An 18,402-nucleotide genomic window follows, 5' to 3' on the forward strand; every position below is an offset into this window, starting at 1 on the left:
TATATATATATATATATATATATATATAATTATTGAGGTATCTCGTGGAAAATTATTTTAAATTTAAAATATCAAAATTTAAAATTTAATGAAAAGTAAAACAAAAACATTAAACATGTTGCGGCTTGTTTTTTTTTAATCGAACATATATTATTGTTTACTTGATGTAGCGATAAACTCTTCCAGGCACAGATGCACCTCCACAACCTTTAGAAGCTGGACTATCACATATCCAACACAAAGTCCTCCACGCATCACAGAACCACCTCGTCCACCACAACTCCGAACAACAAGCTTCACCTTAACAAACACCTCCTCTACCAAACCTCCACCACCTTCAAAACCACATTCACGCCTGTCCCCTTTCCTAAGAACAAAGTGCATGACAGTCTTGTTGGAATCATATACATGAACAACAGAATCGGATACAGAATTCGGTGTGGAATGAAAGACTGAAGACCCTTTTAAGTTTACATGAGAGTTTTGTCGTGTAAACTTTAAATGTTTTCAGCTTTCTGTATTTTTTTATTTTTTTGGTGTTTTGTGTGAATCCCATCTATAAGGAAAAAGAGGAACGGTGCAACATAAAAAAAAAGTTGTGTGAGTGAAGAAAAAAGAGAGAAGGCCTCTATTGTGTTTTTTTTGAGAGAAAGTTTTGTAGTGTATAACCTTTTCCATTTAGGTACATAAAACATATATTTTTAAAGATTCTTTTCCTATGTTTTTTACCATAAAATTGAACACAGTTTCAAGATTTTATTTACTTAAACATGAATTGTCTTAATACATTAAGCCTTTTGAAATCACTTTCTAAAGCTGATTGAAGTTTTTTCTTTGGCATCATCTTCTTTGGGCAGCTTCACTGCACTATAGGTACCTGCACCAGCTAAAGCTCCAAATATGGGAGCTATCAGATAAACCCATATTGCTTTGTAGTTCTTTGTGGCTATTGCAGGACCTAGTGTTCTTACTGGATTCATCGAGGCTCCTGATATTGGTCTGTAATTCAAAATTAAGCATAATTAAACAAACTTTACCATTTTTAAACAACTCTACTTTGTTTTTGTGATTTGATAAAAAAAATAGCTTTTGAGACCGTTAAGAATAAGGCTGGGAATTTTTTTATTAAAAAAGTGCTTAACAATACGCAATGGAATGGAATGAAATCATCTTTATTTTGCACAGGATAATAATAGGGCTGAGTGTTTTCTTCAGAAAATAATTATAAAAAATTACTTTCGTTTCTAAAACAAGTGAAAAAGAAGAGACTTGTTCAACATAAGATTTAAGTGGCTGAAATTGGCATAATACAATGATAAATATATATTTAAAATTCATTTTGCATCATTCTTACTTCGACTTTCTTCAAAAACTAACCAAAATTAAAGTAAAATTAGAGACAGGTGAACTAATTTATATTGTAATTTATTTTATAATTTTCAAAAAATATTAAAAAAACTTAGTTTTTAGAAAATTACTAACATGCTTCGAACTCATTAAAATAGAGTTGTATTTCAGGAATGAACGGGTAACTATTAGCTTTTAAACATCACCTTTGAAATATAAAATAAAAATCAAAACAAAAAAATATATTTCATTTTAAATTCTACTTCATTAAGATAACTCATTGTATAATTACAAAATTTTAATTAATTAAATATTAAATTCAATTATACTAATAAATAAAAAATAAATTGATCAAAACTTGAATGAGATCTTGTATCCTATTTAACATGAAGACTTATTAAAAAGAAACATGATCTTGCACTAAAACAGTTCTAAAAAGACCAAAACCCTCTCTTTTTTCAAAGAAAATGAAAAAAAAAATTGTATTAGATTTCTCTTACCTTTTCTCTCCCGATCTTTCTATAATAAAAAATTATGTGTGATTATTAAATTGTTAGAATTCTATAATTGGTTTAATTTATTATATAAAAAGGAATTACTTGTTTTCACTAGTTTGTTGATGGAATGTTCAAAAACAATTTATTATTTCTCATAATTGATTGTCATCACTCTAAATTAACATCTGAAATTATAAGTGTGAATCATTTTAGTTTGTTCTTTCGAAATTATTACTTAATTTTTTTTTAATTTTGTAAGAAGTTATTCAAGTAAATTTTACCAGTTGCTCAAAATTCTAATTTTTATTTAGTTTTTAACATTATAAAAAAATCAATTTATTGTCTCCAATTAGTAAAATTTAGAAAAAAAAATATCATGAATGACAAGTTCATCTTGTAATTTTGTAAATATATGTTGTATAGTAACATCTACATACAAACAATCAATTTGGTAAATTTGTTTTGTTTATTAGTTTTTGTTGCTCTTTTTTAGATACTGTAGTTTGCAGGAACATAACAGGGACAACATACCCTGCTATCATTATATTGAACATCACCGTAGCTCCCACCGCTATTCCTGCAAGTTCTCCCACCTGCAATTACATCATACTCAGACTTAAATGTCACATATGAATGAAATACGTGTATATATATATATATATATATATATATATATATATATATATATATATATATATATATATATATATATATATATATATATATAAATACACACCCTTTTCAGTCTTTTTGTGCATCATACTTTATTTGCTAAAACAGGTGTCTGTTTTTTCTGCAGAAACTTTTAATCAGTATTAAGTTTGATTCCCGCTAATTGTAAGTTTCTATGCTAGATTTTAAATAAAGGTGGTGATGTTGGTGTTTTTATGTTCAAATGCTTAAAACGCCGACAACGCATAATAATTTCAGTGCAAATTAACCATAAATTTTATTATATACAACTTCACATATCTGGCATGTTTAAAAGTTTGAGACACAAAAAGTATTTTTTTATTTCTTCTTTCAAAATAAAAGAGATATTCAGTTATCAATAAAACATTATCGAAAAAAATACCTAAAATAAATCAAGATGTAAATGAAGGAAAAAATTATACTCACAGCTCTAGTGTCAGTGGTTACTGCAGTAACAACAAACATGAGGTTAAAAGCAATAACGAATTCCAAAACAAAAGATTGGCCATATCCTCCTGAAGGAACAGTGACTCCACCAATCATGAAAGGGTGATAAACCCATTTCAGAGCAAATGCGGCACAGATAGATGCTAAAACTTGTGCACCAATATATATAGGCACCTGTAGTTTAATGATCATATATATAAAGAACTTGTTTTTTGGTAACAAAGAATAATTAACTAAAATAAGAATTTGTACTCACATGTTTCCAAGGAAAGTGTTTCAATGCAGCAAAGGAAAGAGTGACAGCAGGATTGAAGTGAGCACCGGAGATGTGTCCAGTAGCAAAGATGACGACCATAACGACGAGGCCAGTGGTGGCAGCACAGCCTATGATAGTCTCAGAGCCGTTTGTCTTCTCGTTAACAATGGCGGCGGCAGTGGCTGCAAACATAAGAACGAAGGTCCCGATGAATTCAGCACCGACCTTTTTTACCAAAGGGACAAGAGGAGATAGTGAGAAAGAACATGAGACAAATGGTAAGACTCCATTTTCTATGGTTCTATCATCCAAAGTTAAGCATCTACAACACTTGGAAAGGAAATTCTTATTAGTATTATTTGTTGTATTGATGGCATTGGTGAAACTTGTAGAAAGAAATGCAACAGGAGTGCCTGAGGTGGCAGCAGAAGTGCCAGGTGAAGGAATGTTTTCTTTATCATACATATTTCACCACCCGTTTAAAGAGAATTAATAGTATGTATGTGTTGAGAAGAGGAGAACTATATATAATAAGAATCACTAGACAAACAACATGCCTTCCACCTTGCCTAACACACCTTGCACCTTACCTAACACACCTTACACCTTGCCTAACATTGTTTCTATCTAACTTATGCCACTAATGTTTCATCCTAACTAGACACATATTAAAGCTATGTAAACATGAGTCTTTCATCTCTTGAATATTTATTAATTTTAGTCTTTATGATCTATTGTATTATTATTGGCATGGGAGCTTAAAATTATATACATTGGTAAAATCATTTAAGTGTTCTGACCCTCCTTCATGGGTATTGGCGGAAAATCACGTTCTATAGAAGATTGGGATCGATCTCCTCTTGCTATCAGCTTTTACAAGATGATATTATTTGCATTTGTTTTTTCCTCTTTTGGACAATTGTTTCATTTACTATATATGTACTAATATACCTTTAACATGTAAGTAGTCGTATGATGTTTATTTCGTCGCTTATCGTAAAATATTGACGATGGAAGGTTTGTGCACATGTCATATGCAAATGTTTGTACAATAATATTGATTGCAACAATTAGTTTTAGAAGTGAAAGATATATTTTGTAAATTGTTCTATTAGTATCATAGTTTTTCATATGTGAACACACATATACTAATTTTAATTTGTTTCTTCTATCGTGTAAAATTTTGTATCACTAAAATACTAAACTAATTGAACATGTTAAAAAAAAAGATTATAATTAATGAAATGTGACTTTTATAAAATGGTTATTTTCTCTATCACCTCCGTACTTTCTTTTTTGTGTCTTGTAAATATGAAATTTTTTAATATCTGATTTAAATTTTTTAACTGTAATCTGAAAATTAAAAATATTTTTTAGATTATATAGTTAAGATAAACTTTTTTATTTAGAAAAAAATAAAAATTCCAGACTATGCTATTAAAATGCTAAAATAGACTTAAGATGATAGGTAAGAGTAAACCAGAAATGATTTGTAATTCCGTGTAACTCCTCACTTTCTGCTTCTGAAACTCTTGCATAAGCCCTTTTGCACGTTTCTCTTGTGTAAGATCTCCTATTGCACATGGTTAGGTGCACCATTTTCCAAGAAAACAAAATAATACAAATTATAAAAAGCACAAGGTCAATAAACAATCCTAAAATGTTATAAGCTCGTTAAAGTATTAGAAGACTTTATTGAAATCATTGACATATCATATATAGTAGAATTGATATCTCAAGAGCAAGGATTGGTTTTATAGCTTTGATAGTCTCTCCGTACAAATATGATGATTGGATGATTAAAAATGAATAAAAAGAATAAGAATACATAGTTCCAAGGAGAGTTACAAGGAACATAAAAAGAGAAAATATTTTGCTTATTAAAATAGTTCTTCGTTTTCTTTATTTTATACTTCTTAGACTTATAAAGCATACTATTAATGTCCTCTAATTTCTTTGTAATATCAATGTTCAAATAGTAACCGTAGTTTAGATTGTAACTGAGCCTAAATTTAAAGTTTCCATCATGTTCTAAGAGTAATTTTCATAGATGAGTTTCTTGATTTCTAGGAACACAAGTATTATTATTCCTTGATACAAATAAATATTTTATATTCATTTCACATTACTCTTTCTTACTTTTTATTCTCTTCTTTCTTGAAAAAATACAAAATCTATACTTTTAAGAGCATTTTATCCTTGTACTGTGTATTAAATAAATATAAAAATGTGTCATGGTACTAAAGCAAACAGATAAAGTAAACAACCTCATCTCATTAAAAAACTTAAAATTAAAAATTCATCATGATAGATTTTTAAAAAACTAGAGAGAGAAATTAAAATTCGTAACAAGATAGAAATAATTCATTAAAATTAATAAAATAATTGGTAATAGAATTAAATTTAATAACGAGTCAAAAAGATAATTTTAGAACAATTCTGAAAAATAAAAGGTTGATTAAAAAAATTATTTGGCAGTCCAACCACTGAGAGAAGGTAAAGCATAGAATTAAAAGATAGAAAAGAGTGGGATGAGATGTGAGTGACAAGATCACCAAGCGAGAGAGACCATGAAAAAATGAAAATACAGAAATTGGGATAATGGGTAACAAGAACAACTACAATGTAATAACCAGCAATGGAAAGGAACATTTTAAAGGGGACAAGGCCGTGAATGGCAAGGAACATTTGACAATAGGAGAGAAAGAGGATCATTTTGGGTGTACTCTGATGATGATCCCATGATTGAGCATGCACCTTGCCCAGGTAGGGGTGGGCAAAGTATACTATGTTGCACTGAACTATAAAAGTTTATAATTAACTATAAACTAGTTCAAGAAAACTACACTGAACTAAAAAATAGTTCAGAGTAACTGAATTGAACTATTTTTTAGTTCACTTAAAGTGTAGTTCAGTTCAGTTAACTACTTTTAAGTTCACTGTAATGTAATTCAGTTAACTATAGTATATTTTGATGCAATGGAAATCCACTTACACTATCCATCATAATGTCCCTTTAATTAATCTATTCAGTTAACTATAGTATAGTCAATCACAAAACTATTCGATCAATAAACGAATCTACAACTCAAAACATTAATAATGACCAATAATTCAATGTATCAATGCAATCAATCAGACAATTATAATAATTGCTCTTGTGCCAACAATTGGGCAAGAGGGAATCTGAATTTCATCTTATCAAATTAACCTTGACACTCTATCACAACATTAATCAAACACACATTATTGAGTGACTCCACACCATCTATCTGCAAACCAAGCAGATTGTCTCAAAATTTTTGATATGACTACAATAGAAATAGTGACTACTATAGAAAAAATATTTCTTCTATCAATAAAAGTATTCAAAAACTTTACTAACCCTAGTCAGAAGCCGATTTACAATCCATCATATTTTATCCTAAATATATTCATAAATAAATATTTTACTGACCTTTCCACGGGCTATGTACAGGCCAACGTGATGCATCAACTCCTGCAGCATAGAAACAAGAATAAATTCATAAATAAGCATTGAAAAAAATACACCCATCTTATCAGAAATGTCTATTTGAATGTTTTTCATTTATCATGTAAGATCAGAATGACAATTGCTTGGAATTTGACAAGACACAAACCATGTTATTGCTCACACAAGTTATTCTGGAAAAAGTACCAGAGCTCATAACTAGAGGTTATTGCAAAGTGTTCATTGTCATATATTAACAGAGAACGGATACATTTTTCCCAGCATAAGTCGGCATTCCTAGATATAATATATTTACGTCTTTATTGTCGGATGAGTTTCCATCGAGATTCTGTTCATTATTCTACTTTCAGGCTATTGAGATTATGTTTATCATTTCTGCAATACAAGTCAGCTCTGAAAAATAATTTCAGTGCAAGGTCCACAATAATCATAGCCAGCACTAGAAAGAATAGCTGAATTGTCTTCTGACTTAGTACATATGTTTAGGTAACTAAGATATAAATTCAAGCAAAGAAACATTAAAAAAAAATAAAGTATTCCAGCAAAAGCCAAACTTCAACTTGAGAAAATACCTGTGGATGAGATACGAAAGCCTTGTTAGTTTTGGCAACATGTAATGGTAAATTTTAAATAGCACAAGCTTGGGAAGACAGTATCACATTTTCCAGAGGAGAGAGGAAACCACTGTTTCTTGCAGACAAGACAGAAGAAACAAAATCCAGCATGCATATATCAGTGCATATCCCAGCAACCAAAATCTGCAACAAGAAAAACCCAGACCCTTAGAACCTCAACAAAAATCTCATGAATTAATGAAAATAATATCCAAAATATGTTAACTATTTCCTAAAATTCATAAATAGTCTAGAAATATTATCCTAAAATAACTATTTCTCCTTTCCTTTCGGTTACATTTACAAAATGTGGTAAATACAGGAATGTAAAGTCATAAAAGCATTAGATATTATATTGTAGCTTAGAAAAGACAAGCAAGGCTCAATTACCCACCTCTGATGCATGTGCAATTGGTAGTCATCTGCTTTGAACTAGTCTGTAATTTAGAACTAAGTCCTATGATTTCTTCCATATATAAGCTCTCACTGTGGCCAAGCTCATTTCAGGAGATAGTACCTGTAAATAAACTAAAAGGATGACTAAATGCAGATTACTTAAATGATAAATAGTATCGTGCAAAATAAAGTCAAATGTGAATCAAATAAAAACAACATTCTGTCTAGAGCATAGTGCAATTTGCTAGTAACAGCGAGAATAAAAACCAGCTCGAAAATAAATAACAGATCATTATTGAAAAAGTGATTACTTGTTTAAGATACTCTCTTCATCAAGATTAACTTCTGAAGAAAATTCTCCAAGGACTGATCTTATGGCATTCTCATCACCAGAATTCAAGCTAATCAAGTGCTTCTCTAGCTCACCAATTTTCTGGTACACCAAAAATGTAAGCATCATCTTTCAAAGTAACACTTAAATCACCTACTATACATAACAAACACCCAGTGACTTGATCGCTGAGAAGCACTTTCAAGTGAACATCCTCGTGCTTCTTTTACTAATTTTTCTCCTTTTTCATACAAATTTGACAAGACATTATTTCAATGGACCAATGTCCTGAGAGCAGAAAACAGAAAATGTAAAGAAATCTATTAGAGCTACTTACCATAGGCCTAAAACAAGATGAGGTTTTCTTTTTAAACTGATAAGCATATTTGGATGAAACTTTATGAAAAGAGAAAGTCATAGATTGCACAGACTAAAGATAATCAAACTTTAAAAAAGGATAAAATGAGTTGCCAGTCCAGCAGCAACTATTTCCTTCCCACTCAACCTTCCTCCAGTAAGTGCCAAGAATTTACCTGTAACATTATATGCATGGTTACATCTCTGATGAGTCAGTAAAATTTTAAAGACACTACTACTGTTATAGAAGAATAAACAGCAAGGAACATTAAAGTGTAAGGGGAATGTAAAAATTTTTTATGTCCCGCATTTCCTACCGATTTGAAGACAACATATAAATTTGCATATTCCGTTTATAGAAATTGAAAAGGGTCCACATAGAGAACGAAGATTGAGAAATTGAACCTGTTTCAAGTTGCAGAATCCTTCATAAACGGCAAGAACATAGTCAAACGCCAAAGCAGCGAAGATTTCCCGTCTCCATTCACAGTTTCTACGCAACCCCATTTCACCGGTCAATATTCACGTTAAAAAAATAAAAACCAAAAGCAAAAAAGAAAAAGGAACGGAAATTCCCCAGGTACCCTGGTTCCCAAGAACATGCAGAGCAACCTCACCAGGGTGAGCCACTTTGACCAAAGCCCACGTGAGCAATTCCTTGTTGGGGAGTCCATCTTCACCCCCACCACCACCTTTCGGCCACCGGAGCCTCTACCTTCGACGGCAGCGAGCCTTCGACAGCTGCAAGTGATCTTTGACGACCGGAATGTAACCAGGCAGCAAAGGAGGCCCCGATTGAGAACACAAATAGAAAACCTAAACTGCAAACTGCAATTAACTGTAATATACATAAAATAAGTTCACTATTTTTGAACTGAACTATTAATCAGTTTAATTAGTTTTTAATAAACTTAATTTAAGTTTTTTAAGTATAAAAAAATAAGTTAACTCTGCCCAGTCCTACCCAAGACCGTAGACTTGTAAAATGATACGATCTTACCATCACTAGCATGTACAATGCTGACACGCTAAACCTCATTCCTATACTTACATTTAAAACAATCAAAGCCATGTTTTGTTAACAAGAAATTTGAGCACATGTTTACAAAGTATGAAGCTGTATATCAATGTTCTTTCGTATACATTCATTTTTCATTTTTCATTTGAGAGTGTTTACGGAAACATTCATTTATCATTTGAGAGTCGTCACAGAAATGTTGGCAATCATCGGGAGCAAAAATAAAAAATTACAAATGAATCTTACATCTGGTTGATCATTCTTTCCTTAGTATCCATATTGGCTTCTTGGTTAGGTCTATCCATCTAATTTTTATAAACTGAGACACCATAGACTATTCTTGTCAAATCGGATTCGCAAAGGAAGGATCAAAAGATGAATATAAATGTACGAGATGCTATGACGATAATCAAAGATAATCCATATAAATCAATGATTTTCACAGAGATAACCGTCCATCAACAAATCATAAATCGTTTAGTCACCATAACACTTAAATAACAGACAAATCTTTTTTTTCCTCAAGGGACAAAGAACAGATGTTCATACGACTTATATTTGTTAGCTAGGTGAATGAAATTACATAAAGGAAACTTAGACAACAATTTAGAGAAAGAGAGAGTTTTCTCATTAACAAATAAAGGTAGTACAAGTATATAAAGACAGAAAAGAATGAAAGAGTCTCTAACTCTAAATCGTAAGAGAGTAGGACCCTTCTTTTATGAATTTAGTTTTCTAGACTCACACACCCCTCTAAACTAAATTCCTTATGGATTTAATTCTAAGGTAGCTTCTTAGTTTCTCGAATCTGTTCTGCCTCAAGGCTTTGGTGAAAATATCTGCAGTTTGTTCTTCTGTGGGGCAATACATCAGTTTTAATCTTTCTCTTCCCACTTGTTCTCTCAAATAATGGAACCTTGTTTCTATATCTTTGCTTCTGCTATGTGAAACGGGATTTCTAGATAAGTTGATGGCAGATCTGTTGTCTACCATAAGTTGTATTGGCTTGCAGCACTCGATCTTCAACTCGTCCAAAATTGTTTCAAGCCAAGCACCCTGACATACAGTCTTAGCTGAAGCAATATATTCACCTTCACATGATGATAGCGCTACAACGTTTTGCTTCTTCAAGCACCATGAAACCGTCGCCCCCATATACTTGAATACGTAGCCGAATGTACTCTTTCTATCCATCTAATCTCCACACCAATCTGAATCACTCCAAGCTTTTAACGCTCCATTTATATCGTGAGTTTTCTTGGGAAAGTAGAGACCAAAGTCAGTTGTTCCTTTCAAATAGTGTAATATATGTTTGGCAGCGGATAAATGCAATTGTCTGGGATCACCCATGAACCTACTTACCAACCCGACACCATAGCTGATATCTGGTCTACTATTGCACACGTACCTGAGTGATCCTACAATTTGTTTAAACAAGGTATCATCAACCTTTTTGTCGTCTGCTTGGATTGTGAGCTTGGTATTAGCCATCATCGATACGTTCACGCTGTTGCAGCCCTTCATTCCAAATCTCTTTAAAACCTTACTAATATATCTCCTTTGATGAATGATCATACCATCAATGGTTCGCGTGAATTCTAGTCCAAGGAAATAACCAAGACTACCAAGGTCAGTCATTTCAAAATCAGCCTTCATTTTCATCTTAAATCCCTCAATTGCTTTTGCTGTGCTCCTTGTTACAAGTAAGTCATCAACATACAGACAGATCAATAGAACATTTTTTTGGACAATCTGTTTCACGTAAATCCCAAACTGAATCGTGTAGTTCTGAAAGTCGAGTTTTATAAGCTAAGAGTTGATGTGTGTGTTCCAAGCTCGAGGCGCCTGTCTCAGCCTATACAAAGCTTTATTTAGCTTATACATTTTTCATTCCTCACCTTTCTTCTCAAATCCAGGTGGTTGTCTCACGTACACTTCTTCTTCTAAAGAGCCATTCAAGAAGGCTGATTTCACGTCCATTTGACATATCTCCCATCCTTTTAGATTCGCAACAACCACTATAAGTCTTACTATTTCTAATCTCGCAACTGGTGCAAACACATCAGTGAAGTCAACTCTAGGCTTTTGTAGAAAGCCTTTTGCAACCAATCTCGCCTTCAATTCAGCTATGCTACCATTAGGTTTAAATTTTGTTTTGAACACTCACTTGACCTCAATCACTTTCTTATGCTGAGGCAGTTCCATCAATTTCCACGTCCCATTCTTCTCAATCACAACCAATTCCTCCAACATTGCTTCCTTCCATTCCTTATTTTCAATAGCTTGTTCCCACGTAAGCATCTCAGTATCAACAAGAAGAGCATAGTGAGCAATATCACCTGATTCTGTAATCTCACCGTCAATGAACACCTCATGACCAGCAAGTCTCGTTGAGGGAAATCGAGTTCGTTGAGATCTCCTGATGTTGACTTCTTCATTAGCAACCAACTGTCCATCATCTTCAGGTCTCTTTTCCTCCAACTAGCTATACACAATTCCATCATGACTTGATTCTGTTTCTGGCCAATTCAATGTAGTTGATTCATCTATCAGGACATCTATGCTAATCACAACTTCGTTCTTCTTCGGGTTATACAATCTATATGCGCCTGTCGGGTGATAGCCTACCAATACAAAAACTTCACTCTTATCCCCTAACTTCTTTCTATTCTCATTTGGGACATGTTTATAACAAACGGATCCAAATATTCTCAAGTGTTCTGCTGATGGCTTTACTCCAGACCACGCTTCTTCTGGTGTACGGTCTGCCAAGGCCTTCGTTGGACTCCTGTTTAGCAAGTAAGTTGTTGTGGTGACGACCTCTCCCTATATGTTGTGTGGCAGTTTCTTTCCCTTGATCAAGCATCTAGTCATTTCTACTAGAGTTCTATTCCTCCTCTCAGCCAAGCCATTGTGTTGTGGTGTGTAGGGAGAAACAACTTCGTGAACGATTCCCTTATCTTCAAAGAATCTCTTCATTTCACTGGAATTAAATTCTCCTCCTCCTTCAGTTCGAAGAAGCTTCACTTGCAGAGACGATTGCCTCTCCACCATGGCACAATATTTAACAAAATGTGAGAAAACTTCCTTTTTTTCCTTCAAAAGATAAACCCATATTTTCTAGTCCATTCATAAACAAAGATTAGAAAATATTTGTTGCCTACCAGTGATGTTATTTCGAAGGGGTCGCATACATCTGAATGTACAATGTCGAGTGGTTGCTTAGCTCGTTTAGGTGTTGTCTTCTTGAATTTCAATATGGTATGTTTCACCGTGGCGCATCCCTTACAGATCTTCTTGGGAGAGTTGATTAGAGGCACTCCTCTTACCAAATCTTTATTGTTCAGCAAACTAAGACTTCTAAAATTCAAATGCCTGAATCTATAATGCCATACCTAGCTTTCTTCTTCAACGTTCAATGAAGATAAACATTGTATTGTTGCTGCCTTTAGATTCACTTTGAACGTCCTATTTTTGGTCAATGGGGGTCGCTTCTTCTTATCAAACACATCTATTTCATTATGGTGCATATGCATGGTGTACCCTTTCTCTAGGAGTTGACCAAGACTTAACAGATTACTCTTCATCGTTGGAACGTACAACACGTAGTCCATGTATGCCACTCCACCATTTTTGCAATTGATCATCACTCTACCAACTCCTTCTGCCATCACAGTACAATCATATGTGAATCTTACATTACTCTTATTTCTTGGATCAAGATTTACAATCCACTCCCTTCTGTCGGTCATGTGATCAAAGCATCCAGTATCTAAATACCAACACGAGTCAGTTTCAGTGTGGTTGTGTACGCTTGACATCGTCACGCGTTCTGCTTCTATATTCGTTGCATGACTGATGAATCAATATTTTCTCGACTTTACTTAGTTTATTGTGCTAGGATTAATCAGGGAATTGTGCTTAATTGTCCGATATTTTCCCGTTTTTTCTAATAGTGCTTAATTTGACCGGAAATTCTAATTTTAATTAATTTGAATATTTTGAGCTAATTATTTGCATTATTAACTGTAGGAAAATTTTGGAGATATATTTAGGAGCATTGGGAAGGAGACAAAGTAAATTCAAGACTCAACAATTAGACATTTTAATTTTAGTTGTATTGTAGTTTTAATAGTTTAAAACTTTTTAGACAACTTTTGCACATTGGGCCATTAAAAATATGTAGGGCCCAAATTTTGTGAGGCACATGTCCAACCCTAGGGATTTAAAGTTGATTTGTTGGATGAACCCTTGAATGAATTGATGCTGATTTCATATTATAATTTAATTGCTTTTAAATTGATGCAGTAGAGTCACGGTTTTGAGGATGGAATTTTAGTATCAAATTTATTTGCTTATTTCATGTAACCAGCCGTATTTTTTTGTTGTTTATCTTTACTGAACATTGCTTTGGTTGAAGGAAAAATGAGGAAGCCACCGCTACTAGTCTGTCACGTGAACTCTAGCTTTTGAAGGGGGCTAAGGTTAAATTTTTGGGACAATTGCAATTTTAAATTGTTTGGTAGGTGCATGTGTCATGAGAAATGCTAGAAAAAATTAGCTTGTTTATTTCTTTTGCTTTAGAATATTTTACATTATATGTTTAGTAGTTTTCATCCACTTAATTTAGTTTTGCAATTGATAGTTTTAACTGTGCTTAGATATTTGTTTGCTCTAGTATTGGGTTTATCATTTTCACTCTCTCGACTCGATTTTAAAAAAATAACTGCAACCATACCAGAGGTTCAAATGCTATGTTTTATATATCACATGAAAGATAATTGAGTCTACTTTGCAGGAAAAAAAACCTCATCTCATTTAGAGCTCTGTAGAAAAAGTTATGGGTAAAACATTGAACAAAGGTCAGAGCTGCCCAGTTCCAATGTAAATTTTCGTATTTACTGTAGCAGTTTCGTTTTTACNGTTTTAATTTCATTTTAATTTTTCCGCATTCACCACGCAAACCTTTCACAAAACCCCCCCACTACNTGTCTGACCTAATTCTCGAACCACATTTGGTCCTTGAGAGACGACCTAGGANTCATTCCCTAGCTATACTGCATTCCTAAATTATTCGAAAAAATTTCAATTCANTTATAATTTCCTGTTTTGCCATTACATCATTAAAAAAAAATTAACGTGGCACTGTGTCAGTGCTCTTTTCTTCCTAAAATGAAANAACAAAACAAGAAGGAATGAAAGTTTCTTCCAAAAGAAAAGGAAAATGATATTTTGACACCAATTTTTGACATCATTTTGACACTGCACACGTGTCAAAATATGGTTGGACGATTTTAAATTAAAAAAAAGTTGAGATAAGGACATATTTAAAAGAGAAAAACTAAAGTTTTTTTTTTTTTTTAATTTAAAATCGTCTAATCAATGGTGTGAAAAAATTGATCTCAAAATATCCTTTTCCAAAAGAAAAAGACTGAAAGAATAGGGAAAAAGGTGTAAGAGATAATGATATAAGAATGGAGGNTTTGATCACCAGGGTAATGTGGTGTTCTTGTGCCTGTAGTGTGGGGGCACGCCATGGAAGCAAGGAACCCCAGTAGCCCGAACCCAATCAAGTCCATGAAAGAACTTGGAAGGTGAGAACAAACGTGCAGCTTTCGAATTGAGGTTCAAAATCCCATTCCAATTCACACGTTTGGATTTATCTGAACCAGGACCAGTGTTGTGATACTCCGCATAAAAGCAAGTATCCATACCAGTAGGTCCCTCTAATGCTTGCCATGGCAAATATCCTTCACCTTGAATCAAATCATCGATGTACGTATCCATGAAAATGGTCCTGGAGTATGTCTTCCATGGACGAGCTAGGTAAGCTTTGTTAACAAATCTTACTGGGTAAAACTCAGGGTCAGCCACAATGTAACCTCCTTGGATCACTATTGCAGATGGTTCTTCTTTTTCTTTTCTACCTTGTGCAGTCACAATGCATTGTTGATTTTTCATTGGCTTTCGAACCACGAAAGTGCAATTCTGGAAAACAGCAAGTGCATTTCCGAACACAAAGTCGATGGTACCAGAAATGGTGCAATCCCTATAATACTGACGCAGGGTGTGTACATAAAGTGTGTCTTGATACCCATCCATTGAACAGTTGAAGAACACAGACTTGTCTGCTTGAACTCTCAATGCCACTGCCTGATGCTTCTCGGCTCCAGCAGAGTTCTCAAATCCCATGTTCATGCCCACAAAGTTATCTCCTTGAATAGCTGCATAGATATCGGTTAAATTTTTATTATTTTACCCTTCAAAAACANTTTTTTTTTGAATTTTCAAACAAAGATATTGAAAAGAAACATGAAAGAAGACATACCAACTGTGGCAGTTTTATAAGTGGTGATTCCATCTATGTAGTTTTTGTTGCCTGTTATTCTTGTCTTTTTGCCACCATCACCAATGAAAACAACATGAGTCATATTCTTTTTCACTTCAACATACTCTTCGTAGATGCCCTCCTTGATGTAGATCACAAATGGCGTTTTATTTTTCTTGGGCACTTTGTTCAGTGCTTCATTGATGGTTTTGAAATCTCCACTACCATCTTTGGCTACCGTCACATTAGGCTTGCGATTTAGTATCAAAGTTTCATTTAACACTCCGTGATCAACCGATGAGTGTGACTCAGAATCTTGAAGGAGGTCTCGTCCCGATAATTTTGTGGCATTCAAATTTGTGAAAGTATCAGACAATGCTGTTATGATGGAAAGAGCATTGCTAGTCATATGCATGCCTGTCGTTAATAAATCCTGCATCTTTTTACCAGCATCGCTGGTGGTGTTCTCAAACTCATCCAAGCAAGTGTCTTGGTATGTAAGTGCACCACTCAGCCAAACTTTTAAGTTCATGAAGATTTTATCAACATTCATCAGGTTAAACTCGCTCATTCCAATAAATGACCTTTCTAACTCTGAAACTGAAAGATTCATGAGTTGTTTGCATGTTTCGAGTGCCATCTTGGCTCTAGGCTCCTTCTCAATGTCATGCAAGATATCCATTTCTTCGAATTTGTCAGTAATTTTTTCCATGGTGATATTGAAAGCAAGTTTGATAAGATCAAATGGACTTGTTGTTGTACTGTCTCCGACACCTGCCATGAGATTTTCCTCACATTCTTCCTTGTAAATCGTGGGATTACAAAGGCTTTGGACGGCTTTTACAGAAGCAGCAACATGTTCCTTTTTGTTATTAACATTATTTCCATTTGAACCACTCTCATTGAGATTGATACCAAATACGACAGCCCCAACTACAGCCGCCAAGAACAAGGTTGAAACACCAATGATGATCCTCTTTCTCCTATCCACATTTCTCTCCGACATTTCAACTATGTATAGATCCTATATCATACATGGATTTAGTTTAAAGTTAGTGAATGTGACAAAATTAATAAAAATAAACATGACATTTCATAAACATGATCTTGTTTTATTTTGACCCTCGTCTTTTACCGCTAGCACGACATGCATGCAGCTAACGTTAACAATTAACAACAATGTTATTATTCTTTTTCATTTTATCAGCATAATTAACAACAATATGTTATCTGTTTGCATATATAATGTCTCATCAATAAGGACAATTTCAGAAATTCTAAAGATTCAAACAAATAAACAAATTTTTCTTCAGTGAGATTCAAAATCTAATAAAGTCACGTAGGCATATAATATTGTTATGAATGAATAATAAATAATGTGTATATTTATTTAGGTACTGTGTGAAAGAAGAATCTTACTGAAGAAAAGCGGAGAGAAATGAGATCCCTGTTCTGTGTCTAAGTCTTTTGGAAGAATTTGCTTTCTTACGTATGTTGAGATGGTGGAGAATTATTATATATGGTACTTAACTTCTAATTAAGGTAAATCATTCTAATGCCATTCATATTTAGTCAAAATACCAAATAATTGTCTTTTCTAAAATAAGAGAAACGGATAAAAACCACATATATACTTGTCTTTTCTAAAATAAGAGGAGATAGAAAAACACGTACTAAATTAAGTATGTAGAATTGGTATTAGTGCAATTAGTGTTTAGTTTAAAGGCCAAATAATTGCCTTTTCTAAAATAATAAGACACATAAATCACATATGTACTAAGTTATTCTTCAACTGTAACAAAATTTTAGCCAGCTAAATAACCGAGATCCGTTTTACATATAAATAACCAAAGCTCTAGAGATATATTCTATTGATTATATTTAATAAAATATAGTGTTATAATATATTAATTAATATAATTATATATATATATATTTATATAAGTTTAAACAATAATCAAAATATTAATTTTGTATTGATTAGTACAATATTTGTTTATATATATGAGATATGTTTAATAAGAATATAATAACAACTATATACAAATTATTTATATTATTTGACAATTTTCATTAAAATGTTTAATAACTTTTTGTAAAAAAAAATACAATTTTATAATGGAAAAAATCAGTAATTAAATTTAAAATAAACTAAATTGAATCCTACTTTTCTTTTATGTTAGTTTTATGTATTTTTTATTGAAAAATTGAATTAAACTAAAATTTGATATTGTGAGAAGAATAAGAATTCTTTAACCTTCGGTTAATATAAGAATANTTCTCCCTTTTCATAAATAATCATGTTTTCAAAAAAGTGATGGTTAAAACTAGAAATCAATTTCATAGGAGAAAGTTTGAACACATTTTTATTAGGTTAAAAGCTCTTTTTGGTCCCAATTTTGGTTCAAAAAATTTGTTTTGGTCCCTGAGTTGAATTTGTGTTCAATTTCATCCCAAAGATCGATTTTAATGTTCAATTTGGTCCTTTTCCTTAACAGCGTTAAAATTGTTAACGGCAAGGTGTCCAGCTCTGCAACTACTATGTGAGATGTCAGTTTTTTGCTGACTGGGCATCCTTTCTAGCCGTTACAATTAGGATTTTTTTAAATTAAATTTTTAATTAAT

At 32.8% G+C, this 18,402-nt stretch overlaps 2 protein-coding genes across 14 annotated transcripts; both read right to left on the reverse strand.

Annotated features, from left to right (window-relative positions):
- Positions 1-117: 117 nt before the first annotated feature.
- Positions 118-9,330, reverse strand: LOC106762187 (aquaporin NIP6-1). 12 transcript variants are annotated; one of them, XM_022781184.1, is made up of 11 exons: positions 9,049-9,329; positions 8,837-8,924; positions 8,055-8,176; positions 7,742-7,864; positions 7,306-7,491; positions 6,698-6,739; positions 4,755-4,813; positions 3,241-3,465; positions 2,964-3,158; positions 2,376-2,437; positions 120-999 (listed from the first exon to the last, which is right to left on the reverse strand). In XM_022781184.1, exons 7-11 carry the CDS (start codon positions 4,776-4,778, stop codon positions 804-806), a joined length of 702 nt encoding a protein of 233 aa, XP_022636905.1. In that variant the 5' UTR covers positions 4,779-4,813; positions 6,698-6,739; positions 7,306-7,491; positions 7,742-7,864; positions 8,055-8,176; positions 8,837-8,924; positions 9,049-9,329; the 3' UTR covers positions 120-803. The 12 variants fall into 12 exon arrangements, 10 of the variants coding, with proteins under 10 accessions (XP_014501429.1, XP_022636910.1, XP_022636905.1 ...); XM_022781186.1 differs by having other exon boundaries at positions 7,393-7,491; positions 9,016-9,329; XM_022781183.1 differs by having other exon boundaries at positions 9,016-9,329.
- Positions 9,331-14,827: 5,497 nt separating this feature from the next.
- On the reverse strand, positions 14,828-17,257 carry LOC106760525 (pectinesterase-like). 2 transcript variants are annotated; one of them, XM_014643948.2, is made up of 3 exons: positions 17,197-17,257; positions 15,778-16,801; positions 14,828-15,673 (listed from the first exon to the last, which is right to left on the reverse strand). In XM_014643948.2, exons 2-3 carry the CDS (start codon positions 16,781-16,783, stop codon positions 14,937-14,939), a joined length of 1,743 nt encoding a protein of 580 aa, XP_014499434.1. In that variant the 5' UTR covers positions 16,784-16,801; positions 17,197-17,257; the 3' UTR covers positions 14,828-14,936. The 2 variants fall into 2 exon arrangements, with proteins under 2 accessions (XP_014499434.1, XP_022636044.1); XM_022780323.1 differs by having other exon boundaries at positions 17,192-17,249.
- Between the last annotated feature and the right edge of the window lie 1,145 nt (positions 17,258-18,402).

This window comes from Vigna radiata, chromosome 5, assembly GCF_000741045.1.
Source record: "Vigna radiata var. radiata cultivar VC1973A chromosome 5, Vradiata_ver6, whole genome shotgun sequence".
Classification (NCBI taxonomy): Eukaryota; Viridiplantae; Streptophyta; class Magnoliopsida; order Fabales; family Fabaceae; genus Vigna; species Vigna radiata.